This window comes from Pinus tabuliformis, chromosome 2_1 (genome assembly GCF_031772625.1).
Source record: "Pinus tabuliformis cultivar Carrire ecotype Pingquan chromosome 2_1, CPIR1, whole genome shotgun sequence".
Taxonomy (NCBI): domain Eukaryota; kingdom Viridiplantae; phylum Streptophyta; class Pinopsida; order Pinales; family Pinaceae; genus Pinus; species Pinus tabuliformis.
In genome coordinates this window covers 67,558,180-67,578,510 of record NC_142299.1, presented here as the reverse complement: position 1 = coordinate 67,578,510, position 20,331 = coordinate 67,558,180, and the positions used below count along the sequence as shown (strand labels likewise).

At 37.7% G+C, this 20,331-nt stretch overlaps 1 protein-coding gene across 3 annotated transcripts; it reads left to right on the top strand.

Annotated features, from left to right (window-relative positions):
* The first annotated feature begins 9,073 nt into the window (after positions 1–9,073).
* Positions 9,074–17,149, top strand: LOC149198819 (putative calcium-binding protein CML13). 3 transcript variants are annotated; one of them, XM_089402168.1, is made up of 2 exons: positions 9,074–9,705; positions 16,542–17,149. In XM_089402168.1, the coding sequence occupies exons 1-2, from the start codon at positions 9,266–9,268 to the stop codon at positions 16,645–16,647; spliced, it is 546 nt and encodes a 181-aa protein (XP_089258294.1). In that variant the 5' UTR covers positions 9,074–9,265; the 3' UTR covers positions 16,648–17,149. The 3 variants fall into 3 exon arrangements, with proteins under 3 accessions (XP_089258294.1, XP_089258295.1, XP_089258296.1); XM_089402169.1 differs by lacking the exon at positions 16,542–17,149 and adding an exon at positions 12,446–12,836 and having other exon boundaries at positions 9,075–9,705; XM_089402170.1 differs by lacking the exon at positions 16,542–17,149 and having other exon boundaries at positions 9,078–9,945.
* The last annotated feature ends 3,182 nt before the right edge of the window (positions 17,150–20,331 follow it).

Genomic DNA, 20,331 nt, shown 5'->3' with positions numbered 1-20,331 from the left:
GATAAAATACATAAAAAACATGAAAGATGAAGAAAATAAACTCTAACGAAGAATAAATCAACAACAAATAATATAAAAAGGATGCCAATACTTACATTTAAAAAAAATAAAAAAGAAGGACAAGACAGGGACCCAACTTTTACTAATATTCCAACCATCATCTCTATTCAAATTATTGGGTATTTTTTCAATTTCTAGGGCCTCCCTCAATTTACGATGATGAAAATGACTAACCTTAGCAATGACTTGGGCCTCCTCAATGCAGATGTGATGCTTAGATTTATCTGCATACTCCGCCAAAGCAGAGGAGCGGGTCCTACCATGCTTGATGTCAACAGCATGCTCACGAATCCTTTGATTAATCGAGCGACCAGTCTCACCAATGTGACGCAGGGTTACCCCCGCTTACACCCACAGTATGCATGTAAAATGCATAAGCACATTAGTCCCAGGAATTTTAACTCATAAACGAGTCAAAATCTTCAACCATCAATGGTTCAGGCCCCCTTTAATAGTCTCATGCGGAATAATTTATAGACTAAACAAAGTCTAATCATTAATCCACCTTTTCCTTTATATCGGAACTCAATCACCCTGCTTAAACCTTCATTAACCCATTATTAACCCATAAGCCACATATGTATAACCAACCCCTCTTTCAACTTTGGTTAATGCGGACCCAACCACAAAACCCTCTATCGCGCTTTATTTCTATTATAAATAGAAATATACACAAACATGCATAACCTTACCTTTTCTGCCTTTTTTAAAGCCTCTGCACAGTTCTCGAGGTTTCCCCTTTAACGTTGATCACAATCGGGGCTCTCCGCAGTCACACTACACACACCTTAAATCCCCGATATGCGATAACATAACCTTCCGGACCTCAAAATTATACAACTGCGCTTATAACCTTCTCGAGTCCGCTTCTTTTCCACATGCCTTATCACAATTCCCCGATCTCCGCATTACACTGAAAACACATGGAACTCTGCTCCAAATCTTAAGGCTGGAACTCAAATGGAATTGAGTCCGCCTCTATAAAGTTTCGGGTCTATCACCTTTATACTCTGCCATCCTATTGTCTGATCTCCGATCAACAACTCGCACGCAATCTTCCACCATCGATCTTCCTCCATCATATCTGATGATTTACATTGGTTTCGGGTAGACAACGAGCACAGGGTTTAACTGCGCGATAAAGCAGTTTCCCATCACCACCTTTGTGCTACATGTCAAATGGTGAGTGGAATCGGGCGCTCACCCTTCCATACCACTTACCATTTAGACCTCGCTCGAAATACCATTTCCCTATATAAATTTTCCTTTTCGCCGATTATCTTCCGCACTCTTCCTCGCGATAATTGTTGATCTATGAGATCGATAGTTCTTGTTCTTTATCGCCTACACCGTTTATCTTCAAGATCCAACGGTTCCTATATATCGACGACTCACCTCTTCATTCATCCTTTTCCTTATGTTTTACGCTTTCTCTTCAGCGTTTTCTCTATGGGTTTGGGTTTTTTTCTTCAAGGTTTCAACCTTTTGCCTCCGCTGCTCAACTCACTCCTGAGTTTGACCTCTCTGAATTCTCACATTGCAGATTGTCCAGCGCTTCACTCTGATCCTCAGCCGGATTCAGAGGCTCATTATGATTCCTCTGAATCATTCTCTCCCTCTGAATCATTCTCTCCCTCTGTGTGTCCTACAAAACTTCGCCTGCAATCCCTGTTACAGAACCTACGAATTCACATATAATTAAACACTCGAAACACACATTCAAACTCAGAATTGAGTTGATTATATTAATAAATATAAACAATGATTACAGAATGAGATCTCTATCTCTCACAGGTTTGATCTTCAATATCAGTGGCATCTTCCCTTTACACTCTGCTCGTAGGCTTACATTTATACCAGAAAGGTTCTGTTGAACTAATTCTGGTTCAGATCCTTAATCTACTGAACTGACTTCTAAATGTCCTCTCTAGTTCCTCGAATCATGAAACTACCTTAAGAGTTATAATTGACTTCTAACTCTCTCGTCATTATGAACCAATCATGTTTTCCTTCATTCAAGAGCATTTGCAAACATCCTCACAACATCTAATTAATTGCTATCCTACTCAATGAAAAGCCTAATTACATTAATTCAAAACTTAGGAATCCAACTTCCTTAAAACACATGACCCCCCTATGTCTACTAAAATACAATGATTTTCTCTTGGGTTGAATGCTCCTGCATCAGACTCCCAAAGTAGAAAATATTCATGATCTCCTGATCACGTGTCTTCATAAGTTGATAGAAAACCTCCAGGGTCTCAAACTTTAGTTTGCAGCCTCCCAAATGCCTTGCACCTTTGTTGTTGTTGTACTTTTGTTGTCTTCTATTTCATCTTCTTCTCCTTGTCAATCAGGTTCATACTCTGATTGATCATGCTTTCTGCTGCTATCATTCTCCTCCATTTGGACCGTTTCATCATCAACTGCCATAATTCTTCAATCTCTGTCTCCAGTTCATCCTCGGACTAGTCCATATTCTGCCTCTTACTTCTTCCTCTTTCTCTTTGCTTCAGGTTGTTGTTGTTGTCCACTAACTCTTCAAACTGTTGTAGGTTACTCCCACTTTGTAGTTGCTGGTTTACTTTTTCTTCTACTTTTGCTCTTGCTTTTACTCCAACTTTTGCTTTGAATCATATGCTTACTGCCTCCTTTTCATCCTTACCCTATTTCATGATTATTTATGTTTGCACTGAATCATGACTTTTCAACATTCTCTCCAGCAATTGAGCATCTCTGTTCCATGGATTAAATTCTTCCATAGAATCTTCTTCTTTATTTGGCTACTCATCTGTGCCAAATTTCCTCCAGCATCTGCTACTAAACTTGCACTCACAAAACACTTGTTAAAATAAAAAACATAAAGCTTTTGTGCCTTATCTTCCTTTGGCAACAATTCAGTTTGCTGCTATGTTCCTTTCTCCTCTATCAGCACATCAATATGTTGTTTCAACCTTTTAAAATAATTCTCTAAAGAACTCTTAAGACTGTTAGCTAGTCTCTCTTCCACATCATCTGCTCTAATGATGTCTTCCTGGTCTTGTCCACTGTAGTGAACTCCTTCCTCTGCAATCACACTATCATACTTTGAATTTCCTAGCAAATATTCCAGCGATGCAATTTCTCTGTGACACATCGCAAGTACTTCATCATCACTTGTAATCCCTGCATTTATAAACGAATTATCAGTTTGAAAATTACAAGGCTCAACAGTTTCAACTGTTGTTTCACATATCAGTTCTTCAAACTGAACTTCATCTCTTTTTCCCACAAGAAATCGTCCTTATGTGGTAACAGTTTCATTACTAAGTTCTTTCTGTTGCAATAAGTCAATACCTTCCTCATTCAAGAGATATTCTCCCTTATCCTTTACTCCAGAGTATTCATCTTCTGAAAGATACTTTTCCATACTTTTGACAGCTTCAAAAGATTGATCATCCTCTGCAAAACCCTCCTTTGTTAGTGACCAATCATCAGATGTCCTTTCTCCCAAGGTTAAATCCTTTGCATAGGTTTCTTCCTTCTTAACATCTTCATGGCTATTTCCACTGTGCATATCATCATGGTGAACTGACGATATTTTACTATGTTTTCAGATAACATAGTCTCTTCTTCAAGTTTGCCTTTAATCTCTTGCTATTTATCTTCTCCAAGAGCTATCCTTGTCTCACCATCTGCATTAATATTCTCCTGTATTTGTTCTGCATCCACAGACAAACTATCAGTCTTAAAAACATAAGACCCTATGGTTCCACTTGATGTTTCAACCATCATATCTCCTTGTTGTTCCAAGTTCTCTTTATGACTCAGAAATTCTTCGATGGTCTCCTTCTCAATCTCCTCAAGCCCTTCACTTGGTTGCTTGATATCTTTTCCCAACTGTATATGAGACCTCTCTATCTCATCTTCTTCCAGAACAGAATTTAGATTTTGATGTCTTCTTTCTCCTTTATGACAATGTTAGCAAATTGTCCTTCTTTACATGTTTCACCTGCAAACACACACAAATTGTAAGATTTAAAACCATGTAACCTTTTGGCCTCACTTGAAGTTTTAGTCTTCAAGTTTTCATTTCCATTCAGAACTTCACCTTGTTCTGCTTCACAAATGGACACTTCCATTTTCATTTCCAACTCAGCGTCTTTGAGTTTTTCCCTCAGCCACCTTACTTGCCTCTGCTGTAGCCTTCTCTGCAACTTATGCCACTTCACTGGCTTCTTCTTCAGGACCCAACCTAGTCTCTGGATTTCTTCAAGTGTTCTCCTTAATGCATCGAGTTGTTCTTTTAACTCTGCAATTTCCTTGTCAATTTCTCTTGACTCATCCTCTTGCCATTTGTCTTGGCATCCTCTTTCTTCATCTTTCTTCTGTTGTGGTCTTCCTCAGAACCTTTGCTATAACTATTGGTAGCTATCTTCTTCTCCATCTCTATGAGTTCCTCACTCATTCACTATGAGCTGCATTAAAGCCTTTGCAACAAGTCCTCCTTGTTGCAACTTACCTCACCAAACTTTCCTCTGTACTTGGTTTTTTGGAAATCACTTGGTTCTCTATCTCTAGAATCTCCTTTGAGCACTTATCTCTGCTTCTTCTAGGCTTCAACTCATCTGCACTTCTCAAAAACACAACTGTCCTCTTGTATTTCAATAAAAATGAAATACTTGGTTCTAAACACCTCTTCTTTCACGTAGAAAGTCTTACCAGCTTCTTCATCCCTTAGCAATTCTACCCACATCCTTTGTGGAATTTCTTTTGTGAGTTGCAACACTACCTCCACAGTAACAAGTCTCCTTCTTGCTACATATGCTTTACTAAGATTCTCTCCTCTTCTGAGCTCAGTCTCTTAGCATTTCTCTAGTTCTTTCCTCTGGAACCAATTCAAGCATTCCTTGCTCTAGATGTTGCAACATTCTCACCTTCTTTTGTTGTTATCTGTGCATCAATGTACAAACACACATTCTCCAATCAAATAAAAACAGAACATATCACCTCACCTTCAAGATCTCTGCATGATCTTGTTCCACCATTCCACTTGTACCTTGAATGGATTGTCCTTTGTTTCTTGCATCTACAAGTTCTGCTACACATCACCTCTCTGTGCCTACTTTCTATCAGATTAGAATTTGATCCTTCCTTGCCTGTATAAACATCTTAAAACATAACTTTGTTCTCAATTCTTTCATATAGAATTTCTTTGTTCCGTTTTAGCACCAATTGTTTCAATTAAAATTTTGCTCTGATACCAAATGACGCAGGGTTACCCCCGCTTACACCCACAGTATGCATGTAAAATGCATAAGCACATTAGTCCCAGGAATTTTAACTCACAAATGAGTCAAAATCTTCAACCATCAATGGTTCAGGCCCCCTTTAATAGTTTCATGCGGAATTATTTATAGACTAAACAAAGTCTAATCATTAATCCACCTTTTCCTTTATATCGGAATTCAATCACCCCGCTGAAACCTTCATTAACCCCTTATTAACCCATAAGCCGCATATATATAACCAACCCCTCTTTCAACTTTGGTTAATGCAGACCCAACCACAAAACCCTCTATTGTGCTTTATTTCTATTATAAATAGAAATATACACAAACATGCATAACCTTACATTGTCCGCCTTTTTTAAAGCCTCTACACAGTTCTCGAGGTTTCCCCTTTATCGCTGATCGTAATTGGGACTCTCCGCGGTCACACTACACACACCTTACATTCTCGATATGTGATAACATAACCTTCCGGACCTCAAAAGTATACAACTGCACTTATAAATCTTCTTGGGTCCGCTTCTTTTCCACATGCCTTATCACAATTCCTCCGATCTCCGCATTACATAGAAAACACATGGAACTCCGCTCCAAAGCTTAAGGCCAGAACTCAAATGGAATTGAGTCTGCCTCTATAAACTTTTGGGTCTATCACCTTTATACTCCGCCATCCTATTCTCTGATCTCCAATCAACAACTCACACGCAATCTTCCACCGTTGATCTTCCTCCATCATATCCGACGATTTACATTGGTTTCAGGTAGACAACGAGCACAGGGTTTAATTGCCCGATAAAGCGGTTTCTCCTCACCACCTTTGTGCTACGTGTCGAATGGTGAGTGGAATCGGGTGCTCACCCTTTCATACCACTTACCATTTAGACCTCGCCCGAAATACCATTTCCGCATATAAATCCGCCTTTTCGCCGACTATCTTCTGCGCTCTTCCTCCTTGCGATAACCATTGATCTATGAGATCAATGGTTCTCGTTCTTTATCGCCTACGCTGTTGATCTTCGAGATCCAATGGTTCCTATGTATCGACAACTCACCTCTTCGTTCGTCCTTTTCCTTATGTTTTACGCTATCTCTTCAACGTTTTCTCTGTGGGTTTGGGTTTTTTTTCTTCAGGGTTTCGACCTTCTGCCTTCGCTGCTCAACTCACTCCTGAATTTGACCTCTGCGAATTCTCACATCATAGACTCTCCAACGCTTCACTCTAATCCTTTAGCTAGATTCAAAGACTCATGATGATTCCTTTGAATCACTCTCTCCCTATGTGTGTCCTACAGAACTCCGCCTGCAACCCCTGTTACAGAACCTATGAATTCGCATATAATTCAACACTCAAAACACACATTCGAACTCAGAATTAAGTTGATTATATTAATAAATATAAAAAATGATTACAGAATGAGATCTCTATCTCTCACATGCCTGATCTTCAATATCAGTGGCCTCTTCTTTTTACACTTTGCTCGTAGGCTTACATTTATACCAGAAAGGTTCTGTTGAACTAATTCTGGTTCAGATCCTTAATCTACTGAACTTACTCCTAAATGTCCTCTCTAGTTCCTCGAATCATGAAACTACCTTAAGAGTTATAATTGACTTCTAACTCTCTCGTCATTATGAACCAATCATGTTCTCCTTCATTCGAGAGCATTTACAGACATCTTTACAACATCTAATTAATTCCTATCCTACTCACTGAAAAGCCTAAATATTACATTAATTTAACACTTAGGAATCCAACTTCCTTAAAACACATGAGCCCCCTATGTCTACTAAAATACAATGATTTTCTCTTAGGTTGAATGCTCCTGCATCACAATGTAGGGAGTTCCACAAGAGCATGGGATAACGTAAACACCCTTCATATTCTTGGGGTCCACTGGGTCTTTTACAAATCTAAGGGAGCTTCGTATGGTATTTAAAGGTCGAAAGGTTGAAGTCACCTTATGCTTCCTTAGGATCCTTGCAATCTTGTCAGTGGTCCCTTGGATAAAAGGAAGATGAACGCTAGAAAATCGATCTTTGGTATCTTTCTTAGCACTAGGACCTTTTTTGGCTCTCAAGAAAGCCTTAGTACATTGGTGTCTACTATACCCATTATTAATGAAAACACTTAGGAGATGTGTTTTCTCTTTCTTGAGATGGTTCTCACTAGAAACTCTTAAAGCTCTAGTTGCTAAGGTGTTGAGAACACCAAGCTTTTGAGCTGGGAAATGATGAGAATTAGCATGAAAATATTGTTTCGTATGAGTTTTCTTACGATATAATTGATGAGAGAAAGAGCCATTATCATTCCTTGAGAGGAGGACGTCAAGGAAGAGAAGACTACCATTACATTCAGATTCCATGGTGAACTTTATAGAACTAGATTGATTGTTAAGATGGAGGAAAAATAGTTCCAACTTAATAAACTAATATCATTATTTAAATATTTTTTTTTTCACGGACTAGTAATATTTGGTTTAGAAAATCTTCGGCAAAATCACATAATTAAACTTTTGTCGACGCGTTTCGAACCAACCAGTGTGGTTCATCGTCAGGACGATGAACCACACTGGTTGGTTCGAAACGCGTCGACAAAAGTTTAATTATGTGATTTTGCCGAAGATTTTCTAAACAATAGTAATATTTGGTTTTAATAAATTAATTTAAATATTATTTTTCAAAAACTAGTCATTTAATATAGCCATTACCTATTAATATTTTAAATAAATTAATGAAATAATATCATTATTTAAATATTTTTCAAAAACTAGCGGTTAAATATAGCCCTTACATATTAATATTTTAATAAATTAATAAACTAATATTATTATTGAAATATTATTTTTCAAGAACTAGTAATATTTGGTTTTAATAAAAAAACTAGCCCTGTTTAATATAGCCGTTCCCTATTAATATTTTTAATAAACTAATGAAATAATATCATTATTTAAATATTTTTTTCTTTCAAAAACTAGCTATTTAATGTCGCCTTTACTTGAAATTGTCTCTACATTGTTCTCTATTTAAGCCTTTGCCATGGTCTCCCTTTTCATCTTGTCCTCATTATGCACCACACTTGTTGGTTTGAAAGACGTCGGCTAAAATATTCTCTCATATGATTTATACCGGAAAACTTTGTTTACTATTTTTACACTTTTTAAAACGGAGTTGTCTATAATGCGACTTTTTGAAGATTCCGTTGACGGAATCAGGGGGAAGAAATTGAGGTTAAATCTTGATTTGTTGCAGTAAAAATGGTTTTTTAACTGCATATTTGGATTCAGCACCCTCGAAAACCCCTGGGACGCTTTCATTGTGCAGAAACTAGCTATCAAACTTGCGATTCCAATAAATTCCTGCCGGATTTCAACCGAAAAACCCACCAGAAAGGCTTTCAAAAAGTCGCGTTATAGACAACTGCTTTTAAAACAATTTACTAATTTTAAAATTTTGGGTTCTTTTAATGTATCTTTAAGCCTTTAAAAACAATTGGCTAATTTTAACAAGTTTATGGGACCAAGAAATAAAGTTAACTGTCTCCAGGTTCAAACTAGCGATCTTTAGTGTATGAGATTAACGTGATAACCAATTACACCACCCCACAACCACACCAGGTTAAATCGACAAAAACACTCTCTTCACCTTTTTTACTTCAAAGAGACTTTGAAAGTAAAAATCAACTTCAGTGGATTATATGAAAAAGAGAGAAAGGAAACTACAGAAACAGATAGATATATGAAAAAGGACTTTTGATGCTCGCGCCTACCTTTTGGCGGATGATGGAGTGTAAATGAGGCGAGGGCACGGCGACTTTTCTGGAAGGGGCGGATGGTAAGAATCGTTGCTTTGCGCGAAAGACCGTGTCGACTTCCCTTCACAGGCGTTAATAGGGCTGATTTGAGCAAGGCCATAATCGCAGTGATAACACTCTCGAAATGGGGAAAGATTTGAGTGAGGAGCAGATCGCTCCAATGCGGGAGGCGTTCAGCCTATTCGACACCGACCGCGACGGGTACATTACGGCGGCCGAACTGGGAACCGTGATGCGATCCCTGGGGGAGAATCCCACTCAGGCGGAGCTTAAAGAGATCATTAAACGCGAAGAGATCAGCGGCACCATCGACTTCCCTCGCTTCGTGGACGTGATGAAACGGAACTTGAAGGGAGGGAGCTTCCATGTTCAGCTCAGGGATGCCTTTAAAGCCCTCGATAAAGAGGGCACCGGCAAGATTTCTGCCAGGGAACTCCGTCATATTCTTACCAGCGTTGGGGAGAAGCTGGAGCCGTCGGAATTCGATGAGTGGATTCGAGAAATTAAGGTCGATTCTGACGGAAACATCTGCTATGAAGATTTTATCACCAGGATGATGGCCAAGTAATATTTAATTTGCTGTATTGTTGTGATGCACAGTCTTTTTCAAAATTTTTGATTTTTGAAACCTCTGGAAATCTTGTGCCCTTTTCTCTAGGAAATTCGGAGAATATATTTTATTATCTAAAAGGGCTTGAAGTTAGCATATGCCAAGGGTTTACAGTGGGCTTGTCTATTCATATGTTAATCCGTATTCACAGTCTGATTTAAAATAGATTGCTTCGATCTGGGATGTTTTCGCCATATTCCTGTGAGAGTGCCCTAATTTTCAGTTTGCCGCTGACGGTTTCTTTGATGAATGTTTTTGCTTAAATGAATTCAGTGCGTCGAATTTCGGTACGCGGCGTACATAGTTTTGCTATTAAATGCTTTCTAATTGACTGTGTGATGTCAAAATGTGCCTCGTGAGATAAATGAATTTTGAAAATATAATATTGCATTCAAGTCAGTAAGATCTATTTGATCTAATTGCCAGTCAGATCTATCTTAGTCCTGGATCGATATATTTTAATTCCCGAGCTATCAAGCGTAGAGAGATAAAATCTCTTGAAGTGCAAACAATTTTTTTAGGGTAAAAATTGAGGAAATGTTTGCAGCTCGAGATATTTGATCTCTCTGGGCGCTGGATAGATTTGGGGTTAAGATGGATCTAAGTTGTGCGGTGATACAAAATTTGTTGAACATAATTATTTTTATCGTTTTAAATATGCTATTTTTATCATTTTAAATATGCTAAATATGTCTAAGATTAATTTGGTCAATTTAATTTTAAATTTGGTTAGTTATCTCAGTTTGTTGAGATGAGATATATTGTTAGTAACTTGAATGATAAAAAATGATGTAATAAAAATTTTGAGTGCAAAGTGACAATGTAACAATAGAAAATGTGAATAATAAAAATATAGTCAATTACAAAAAATCTTCATTGTGATCAATCTGAAACTTTTTTCTTGTATTGTTTTTATTGTCACACCTATTACTTTTCTCATTTTTCATATCGATCATATGAAAAAGGCAGTTGAAATCATAGACCATTCAAATATTTATCTCTAGCTACTATAGGAAACATCATAACTTGTCTATGTTGCTCTCCAATATTAATAGTAGTTTTCTCCAAAATCAATCATTGTGACTTACGGAGTTTATGGAGTGTTAAACAACAAATAGTTTACAGTTTGTATGTTTTGGGGATGAAAAGGAGACACAAGGGGAGATAGAGATATAGATGGAGGGGGAGAGAGAGGGAAGAAGAGAGAGGAAAAGAAGGAGAGACAATGAGAGATAGAGATATAGATGGAGGGGGCAGGGATATGCTTACTGAAATCAATGCACACTATTAATCTAATTACTTTGAAATTAATGTACATCATACATCTAGTTGTGTCAAATGAGAAACTAACATCCACACTGAAATCAATGCATCTAGTGCAAACAATCAAATAGGATTAGAAATCAACATCTACACTGAAACCAATGCATCAAGTGAAACTATCAAATAGGATTAGAAATCAACATCTACACTGAAGCCAATGCATCAAGTGAAACAATCAGATAGGATTAGAAATCAATATCTACACTGAAACCAATGCATCAAGTGCAAACAATCAAATAAGAGTAGAAATCAACATCTACACTCAAATCAATGCATCTAGTGTAAGGTATTAAATAGGATTAGAAATTGACATCTACACTAAAATCAATGCATCTAGTGTAAACGATTAAATAGGATTAGAAATTAATATCTACACTGAAACCAATTCAAACAATCAAATAGGGGTAGAAATCAATATCTACACTGAAATCAATGCGTCTAGTGTAAGGTGTTAAATAGGATTAAAAATCGACATATACACTGAAATCAATGCATCTAGTGCAAATGATCAGATATGATTAAAATCAACAACTATACTAAAATCAATACATCTATTTTAGTGAAAAACCAAAATATTAAAACCAAATATTCACGACTTTCTAGATCTAACTTCTATGTCTGTATTTGTCTCCGTGTGTCTCTTTCTTCTTCCCTCACTCTCCACCTTCTATTCTGTGTCTATCTCTTTCCCTCTCCCCGTCACTCTCTCCCCTTCCCTCTCTCCTCTGTCTCTCTCTCCGCCTCTCCCTCCCTTTCTCTATCTTTCTTTTCTTCCCTCTCTCCCCTTGCCATCTATATCTATACCTCTCTCCATCTCTCCTTATTTGACTCTCTATCTCATCTCCTTTAAACACATGTCACGCTTTCTCTCCCCTCACCTCCGAGTTTAATTGCTCTCTTTTGGAAGCTGATGTGATACTAGGGTCACATACTCTTCTGCAAAATCTTGATGCACTAGCACCTCTGGCTTACTACCTATCGTACATACCAAAACCAAAAATTATGTTCGATTTTCTTTGTGACGGTATTTGTGGTTGCTTTTTCTCATCTGAACAATCTCTTGGGAATTCAAGTGAGCCCGCACAGCTTATTCTTACCTCTTGCTTAACTCCTGGAAATCGTTGGCAATAAGGCTGAGAGTGACATGTTTTTATTGCTTGCTGCATTAAACATGAATGCCCATGGTCTTAAAGAAATGTGTACGTTTAAATTTATTCACATTTTGACTACAAAAGGGACAAATTGCCTTTTGCCAATGGGAAAATATATCTAAACGTTGTTTCCTTTAATGAGTGAAACAACGAATATATATGGATGCTGAGTGTTTGATGGTTCTTTTGTCAACATCTACTCTGCTGAAATTAATGAAAGAGGGGAGAATTGTGTTGCTGGAGGCAGAGGATGGATTGGGAAAACAGAAAGACACCAATATGCTGGCTGTTGACGGCTGTGTGACAGATTGGGCGTTTTCTGGGCACTGGACAGAGCTGCATCAAATTGTTTGAGGCACCAATCAAGGAAAAAATCAGTCTATTGTTCATCCATTGCTGTGTGAGAGCAATTGGTTTTGTAAATGTCAATTCTCAGATCGGATTAATGTTGTGCTTTAATGAAAATCAAATCATTATTGCTGTTGTTGAATCTGGTCTTTGTGGTGTACCTTACAGTGTTGGTATGAACAAAATTTATTGTTGTGCATATCATTTTCCTGGTGAATTAATAATCACTCCCATCTTTTATTGTGGCTCTGATTTTTGGTGAATATGTTGTGTATGGATTTGTAAATTGTAGGCAGAAAATCTGTGGGTTTCTAATTTTCTGCTTACATCAGTTGGAATTGGAGCAGGATTAAAACTCTGTATGGAGACAGATCCAGTGAAAAAAAATTGGATTGAGCTGTGGTTTATGTTGATGCTTATTAGTGGACAGGAGCTTCTGCATGGGCTAGGTGTCAAGCATGCACGAGTAGTTCCCAGCCTCAATTAACCTCAATTAGTTGAGTTTGTTTTTTTTTTTCTTTATTATAATTTTCCTAATTCTAACTTAGGTAAGAACGTTAATTAAAGTCATTTAATTGATGCTGGTTATTGAGCTAGGAAAGTCTTAGAAAGTGTAAGTTAATTACATTAAGATCAGATAAAAACTTATGGAGCCAGCAAAGTTCTCAGGGGTTTAACTTAATAAAGAATTATAAAAGACAGCATGAGGAGGAAAGAATACACAATTTTGAGAAAAACATTTCTCAGTCTGTGTGAGAGCGTGATCGTGAAAAGTTAAAACACAGGTTGAGGAGAAGAGGAAAAGGAACAGCAGTAAAGGAAAGGAAGAGTCTAGCAGCTGAAGACAGATCTGGCTGTTTTTTTAGTGGAGATCGAATGAATTTTCAGGCAGAAAAATGCAGAGGCAGAGGGAGCGGCTAGAGCACGGCTTGAGGACTGTACAGGTCGTACAACTGAGTCCATCTTTTGCCCAGAATTCGTACAGCAGTGTGCAGGTGTGATTTTCTGCAGTTTGGGTTTTTTTCGTAGGCTGAGTTTAGCGGAGTTTAATTGCTCTAAATTCCAGATTTTCTTTGTGGCTTGGGATAGGATGGTAACTAAGCTGAAGGGGAAATTTCTGCCCCATGATTATCAACTGAATTTGTTTAGGAGGGTGCAAAACTCAAGACAGAGAGAGCTGTGGGTGAAAACCTACATTGAAGAATTTTACAAATTGACCATTGGATCTAGTTACACGGAGGAGAATGCACACAAGATTACTCAAATTTTTAATGGCTTTAGGCTGGCCATTTAAGATGATATCAGCCGGATGAGCTTTCATTCAATTGAGGATGCCAATCAGTAGGCCTCAAGACCAAATAAAAAGTTGCCAAGAAAACAACAACAATCAAGTAGAGGTAGAGGTCAAAAGAGAGGAAGAGGACAATAGAGTAATGGAAGATGCCAAACACTTGGTAGGCAAGAAAAAGAGATTGATACCTCTAAACAAGGAATTAGAGAAGGAAATTACCCCCAAAGAAACAGGGGATAAGAGATGTGTAAGAGGTTTTGCCAGTACATGTTTCAGATGTGGGCAGTATGGGCATCGAACATAGAAATGAAGGTAGAAGACAAGATGCAAGAGAACAAGTAGAAGAAGATTAGATGGAGAAAAAATAGCGGCAACAGAACCTGAGCTTGGATAGAACTTAATCATCCAGATGGTGGTGGAAACTTGAGAAGAAAGAGGAAGGACCTTGGATAGGATTAAACATATTCAGAACAAAATGCAAGTCCAGAGGAAGCCTTTGCAAGCTAATCCTGATTGGTCAAAGGTCATCAAACAAATATAACAGAACATATAACAGAAAAATGCAAGTTAAGCTTTCATGTCGAGAATATCAGAATGAAATTGTATGTGATGTAATGCGAATGGATGTATGATATATCTTGTTGGCAAAATGATCAAAAGGCAATGCACGATGGTAGAAATAATACTTACCAATATTTTTCAAGAACGGTAAGATGCTTGAGTTGCGGCCAATGGAGGAGGAAAGAGAAGAAAATAGCAACAACAGAGTTATGTTGTTTTCAGTGAAGGAGTTCTTGAAGGATGTAAAGAAATCAAAATGCCGCTATGCAATTTTTCCAAGGGAAAAGAAACCTGAATTGCAACTTGAAGTACCAAAGGAAGTGAAGGAATTGATCGGTGAATATGAGGTAATCCTTTCAAATGAATTGTCAATTGGTTTGCTGCAGACGAGGAGCATATCTCATCAAATATGTTTGATTCGTAGCTCAAGCTTGCTGAAAATGACACCTCATATAATGATACCAATAGAAAGTGAAAAGATAAATAGGCAGGTCTAAGACTTGTTAGATGAGTCTTACAGAAGAGGAAGCTTGCATATGCAGTACCATCTGTCCTTGCACTAAGGGAAGGAGGGGAACGGAAGACATGCACAGATTCCAGAGCTATCAACAAAATAACCATCAAGTATAGATCCCCATTTCCAAGAATGGATGACTTAATGGGCTGTTTGAATGGAGCCAAGTATTTTTCTAAGATTGGCTTGAAGAGCAACTATTGTCAAATTAGGATTTGGAAAGGTGATGAGTGGAAGACCGCGCTCAAAATGAAAGAATAGTAAGGGCTCTATCTTTATATTTGTTCTTGGGTTGCCAAGAATGCAGCTAGGCAATTACTCTAACTTGTTGTTGATAGATTTTCAAAGATAGCACATTTCATCTCATCTAAGAAGACCAATGATGCCGTAAACATTGTTGTTTTGTTTTTCAAGGAGGTAGTTTGATTACGTGTTTTGCTGAAGACCATCACTTTGCATTGGCATTGCAAGTTTCTTTGGCAATTTTGGAGGACTCCATGGAGGCAAGTGTGGATTAAATTGCAATTCAGTTCAGTTTATTGTTAATTTAAACTCCTATCAGCTCTGATTTAATTTCATTTAGCAAATTAACAATACTCAGAAAAATATTTTACCAAATATATTTCAGAATTGCTGAAAATTAAATACACTGATAATTAACAGGTAAATGTGCAGTGGAAATACGTGAGAAATCAATGACAGGTACAACACAAAAATTCACCCACAAAACCCTTCTGAAAAATTCTATTAACTCAAAAAATATGGGTCAGACCCATAGAGAAATATGCAGGAAATTATAGCTGATAAGAAGACTTATAACTCGACCTCCTACTGAGAAATTCGGCTTTAGAAAACCCCCCTCGGTGAAATTCAGCCTCAGCAAAACTCGGCTTTCCTGATCAAAATCTGGACCTGTATGGCCCTCCTTAATATCACACATGTGAGCTGCATGTGTGGACTGTTTGTGCCTTTCCTCACTCACACATGTGGGACGTGGCTTGATTCCTTGCTGCTCGGCCTCCTTCGTCCAGTTTGACCTCTAGGTTTCCTCCCAAAATCTCCTCAGTGTCCTGAATTTTTTTGTTAAGTCGAGCTTTCTCACTGGGTAAATCACTTGCTCAAGCGCTCACCAATGATTGTGTCTTAGCCTCTTCCCTTATGCTTAATTTATAACTTCATTAGACCTAGGCTCTAGATTAAAGGCTGAGATTAAATCGCTGGGTTACTAAAGATAAGTCACTTAATTTAAGTAACTTACTTTTCTTAGGTCTTCTTTTCCTAAACACAAGAAAGAAGTTATAAATAGCTTGCATGTCATGCATGTCTCATGCAACCATTATGAAAGAAATTATAAATAACTTTCATGTCGCATGAAGCAAGCTCCTAAAGAAGCAAAACGAGATCTTCCTAGCGAAGACACCAACCTAGACGACCTTCCGTGGCTACAAAATTCTACACCTATCATCCTTAGATTGATGGGCAAACAGAAGTTTTTAACTAGAGTTTGAAAAACTTGTTGAGATGCTTAATTGGATAAAGGATAGGACAATTGGATGCAATCTTGCCACAACCTGAATTTTGATATAATAACTCACTGAACAGGTTGACAGGGAAGACATCATTTCAGATTGTGTTTCGGAAGTCACCAAAAGAATTGACAAACTTGATGAGCCTGCCCCCAAACAGATGTGAGATGCACAAATGCTAAAACGTTTGTGGAATATATGAAAGAAGTGCAGGAGCAGGTCAAAAGGAAGCTATAGCAAAGCAGCTTGAAATATAAAGAAATGCAGATTAGAGGAGAAGAGACACTGAAGGAGACATGGTGTTAACACATTTAAGGAAGCTGAGTTGGGATAAATTGGGAGGTCAATGACTAAGGTATCAACTCTGTGAGTAGGATGCTCACATTTTCATTTGCAACAGGGGTCTGATGCAGGAGGATCCTCAATTTGCTGGCTATCATGGACAACCAAAAAAAAGAAATTCTGTTTGCTATTATGTTTGATTTTCTTTTTTGCGGTGTTTGTAGTTAATTCTTCTTATCTGAAAAAATATCCAGGGAATTGAAGTGAGCCCACAGAGCTAACCCTTACCTTTCACATTCAACTCCTGGAAATCATAGGCAATAACAGATGGAGAAACATGTTTTGTTTACTTGCTGCATTAAACACGGAGGCTCATGGTTTTAAAGAAACATGGGCATCCAATTTTATTACATTGACTACAAAGGGGACAAATCGCATTTGGTGGCTGGCCAACAGGGAAAGATATCTCAGCATTGTTTCCTTCAATTAGAGTAAGACAATGAATTAATTATGGATGGTTGAGTGGTTTATGGCTATTTTGTCCACATCTTCGCTTCTGAAATTAATAAAGAGGTAAAAATCATGTTTCCTGGGTGATGGACAGAGCTGCATCAAATTGTTTGAAGCACTGTTCAAGGAGAAAAACAGTCGATTGTTCATCCATTGCTGTGTGAGAGCAATTGGTTTTGTAAATTTCAGTTATTGTATTGGAATATTGCTCCGTATTAATGCAAGTTAGTGATTATGGCTGTTGTTGAATCCAGTCTTCGTGGTGAATTAATAATAACTGCTATTTTTTGTTATGGCTCTGATTTGGGTGAATTTGCTGTCTATGAATTTGTAAATTGTAGGTGGAAATTTTGTGTGGGTTTCTCTATTTAAACAGAACTGACATGATCATAGGGTTGGCAGACTTAAAAGCAAATAGGGCTTTGACCAGGTCAACGTGTGCATTACTCTAAAATTTGATGTGGCAACAAGAATAAGAGGAAAAGGATGTGCTGGGGATCCATATGTCTACCAAAATGGCTGAAAAGTTCTCAAAGGTGGCTTGAAAGAGCCTAGGTAGGCAAACTAGAGGATACAGACAAAATGAAACAACATAAGCTATGGGATGAGTGAGGGCAAGTGTTAGGAATAGGTAAAAGCATGGGTGAAAATATGCACTAGGCCAAATTTTGCTGTTACAAATGATGCCTTGTATTTATCTTCCTTGATCCATGTGTACATCTAATGGCTTCCTTGGCCTTATATATATATATATATATCTATATCTATGAAATTGGATTTGTCCCCCAGGCCCCACGTGTCCTAAATCTGGCAAATCAGACATGATTCATGTCCAAAAATCAGAACACGTCGTGTTCGATCGGGACACTTCGAATTCGGAATGTGTCTTAATTGGGACATTTTGATTCTGGAACGTGTCCTGATCAGGACACCTTGAATCTAGAACGTAAGGATCAGGACACTTCGAATCTGGAACATGCCCTGATCATGACACTTCGAATCCGGAAAGTGTCCTGGTCAGGACACTTCGAATCCGAAAATCAAGAACTCACACGATGTTATAAAGTTGTTTTTCCCCATTGTGTTTGCACATTCACTTGTTTAGTTTGTTGTGGGTGTTTGGAAGCAAGAAGCAAAAGGTGTGGTAACATTTTCAAGGAGATTCAAACAACAGGTAAGTGGTAGAGCCTGTCAGGTTTGATGATGGTGATACTATAGAGGGGTCATCCTCCACACTAGTAGATGTAGAGATGACTTTGGATACAGAGGAGGAGGATGCAACAGAGGAGAGTAGTGGTGACCATGATGATGAGGACAATGATGTTGATTTTGATGATGACTATGAGGATTGATGACTCATGAGTCATGAGGTATCTATTGCCTTGAGGCTGATATACTTGTAGACTTCTAGTTGTAGTTGTTTTGTATTTGCTATTTCTTTTTGCCAGTGGCATTGCACTACCAATGTAAGTAGTAACACATTTTGATTTTGATGACTTAATGAGAAAACTACAATATTTTTATCTTACTATCTTGTCTTTCTCCCATTGGATCGTTGATGAATTGAATATGTATTATAAATTTATAATTTATAATTTATCATTTATGTCACAATTGTATTTGTAATTTTGTATGCATAATGTTACTCTATAAAACTTACATCTAGATGAAGATCTATGTTTGAATCAATGAATTTGTATAATGAATGAGAATTTGTGTAAGAAATATCTATTTTTTAATATATATATATATATTATTTTAATGAAATAATATATAAAGTGTCTTGTTCCGGGGGGTCAACGTGTCTGTATCTGACACTCGATTCCTTGTATCCGTCGAATCTCAAATCCCGATGTCAGGTGACTTATATATATATATATATATATATATATAGTTTCTCCTAATTCATTAATCTAAGCACCTTTACCAATAGTGTTTGAAACACTGAGAGCGGGAGGGGGTGAATGAATATTTCTTTACAATTGTAATATTAAGCCAGTTAAGATCTCTGGTTAAACTAGAACACAAGATGTAGAATAAGAAAAATAATTTTATTAATAAAGGCAGTGAGGACTCCAATCCTCTTTACAAACAATGAGGCTCCAACCTGTACAATAAAATTATGACTTCTTTAGGGCTCCAACCCTGAATGAGGACTCCAATCCTTTATTATCAATTCAGGATCCAACCTCTTATGAGGAATCCAATCTTCTATTTTGCAAGTCTAGGCTCCAACCTAGTCTCTCACAAGGCTCCAACCTTGTATGAGAACTCCAATCCACTAGGGCTTCAACCCTCTCAATTTACTTCAATCCTTCAAGGTGGCTTCAATATTGCTTCAAGACTTCCAAAAGTTTTTTTCAGCAATTCCTGAAAGATGTCTCCAACAAGGCTCCAAAAATGCTTGAACACTGTCTCCAAGAGGTCTTCTGCTGGAAATACTAAGGGGGGGGATTAGTATTTCTTTTCAATTGTTATTTTTACCAGTTAGATCACTTATAATTAGAACACAAAATGAACAATAAGAATAAATACTTTTATTAATTTCTTCTTTACAGTAAATTCAGTACAATAATGTGTAGGGCTCCAACCCTAGATGAAGACACCAATATTCAATCTCCCAAGCTCCAACCTGTATTTTCCAAGCACTGACTTGGACTTCCCAAGGCTCTAACCTTGTCACTTTTGAGGCACCAACCTGTACGGCTCCAACCTTATCTCTGGTATAGGTTCCAGCTTTGTCTTTTGAGAACTCATATCTCTAGGGCTCCAACCCTATCTTCCAAGGCACCAACCTTGTCTCTATGAGACTCCTACCTCTAGGGCTCCAACCCTCAGCTTCAATTTGTTAAGAGAGGTTTAATGATTCTTCACAACTCCTAGTATTTTCTTCAATAAGCCCTGTCAGTCTCTTCAGCATTGTCTTCCCCAAATCACTTCATCAATGACAACTTCGTCTTCTTAGAAGGTGTCACCACTGCTCTTCATGTTACCCAAACAAAATCTCTTCAAAGTCAACTCATGATGACTTCAACAATGCATCATGGTCTCCAATAATGTCTCCAAGATTAGCT

Excerpts from the sequence above, each read along its gene's own strand:
- LOC149198819 (XM_089402168.1), top strand. The coding sequence starts at position 9,266 with ATGGGGAAAGATTTGAGTGAGGAGCAGATCGCTCCAATGCGGGAGGCG. Across the intron at positions 9,706-16,541 it reads ATCACCAGGATGATGGCCAA|GTTGACAGGGAAGACATCAT; the intron begins GTAATATTTAAT and ends CTCACTGAACAG.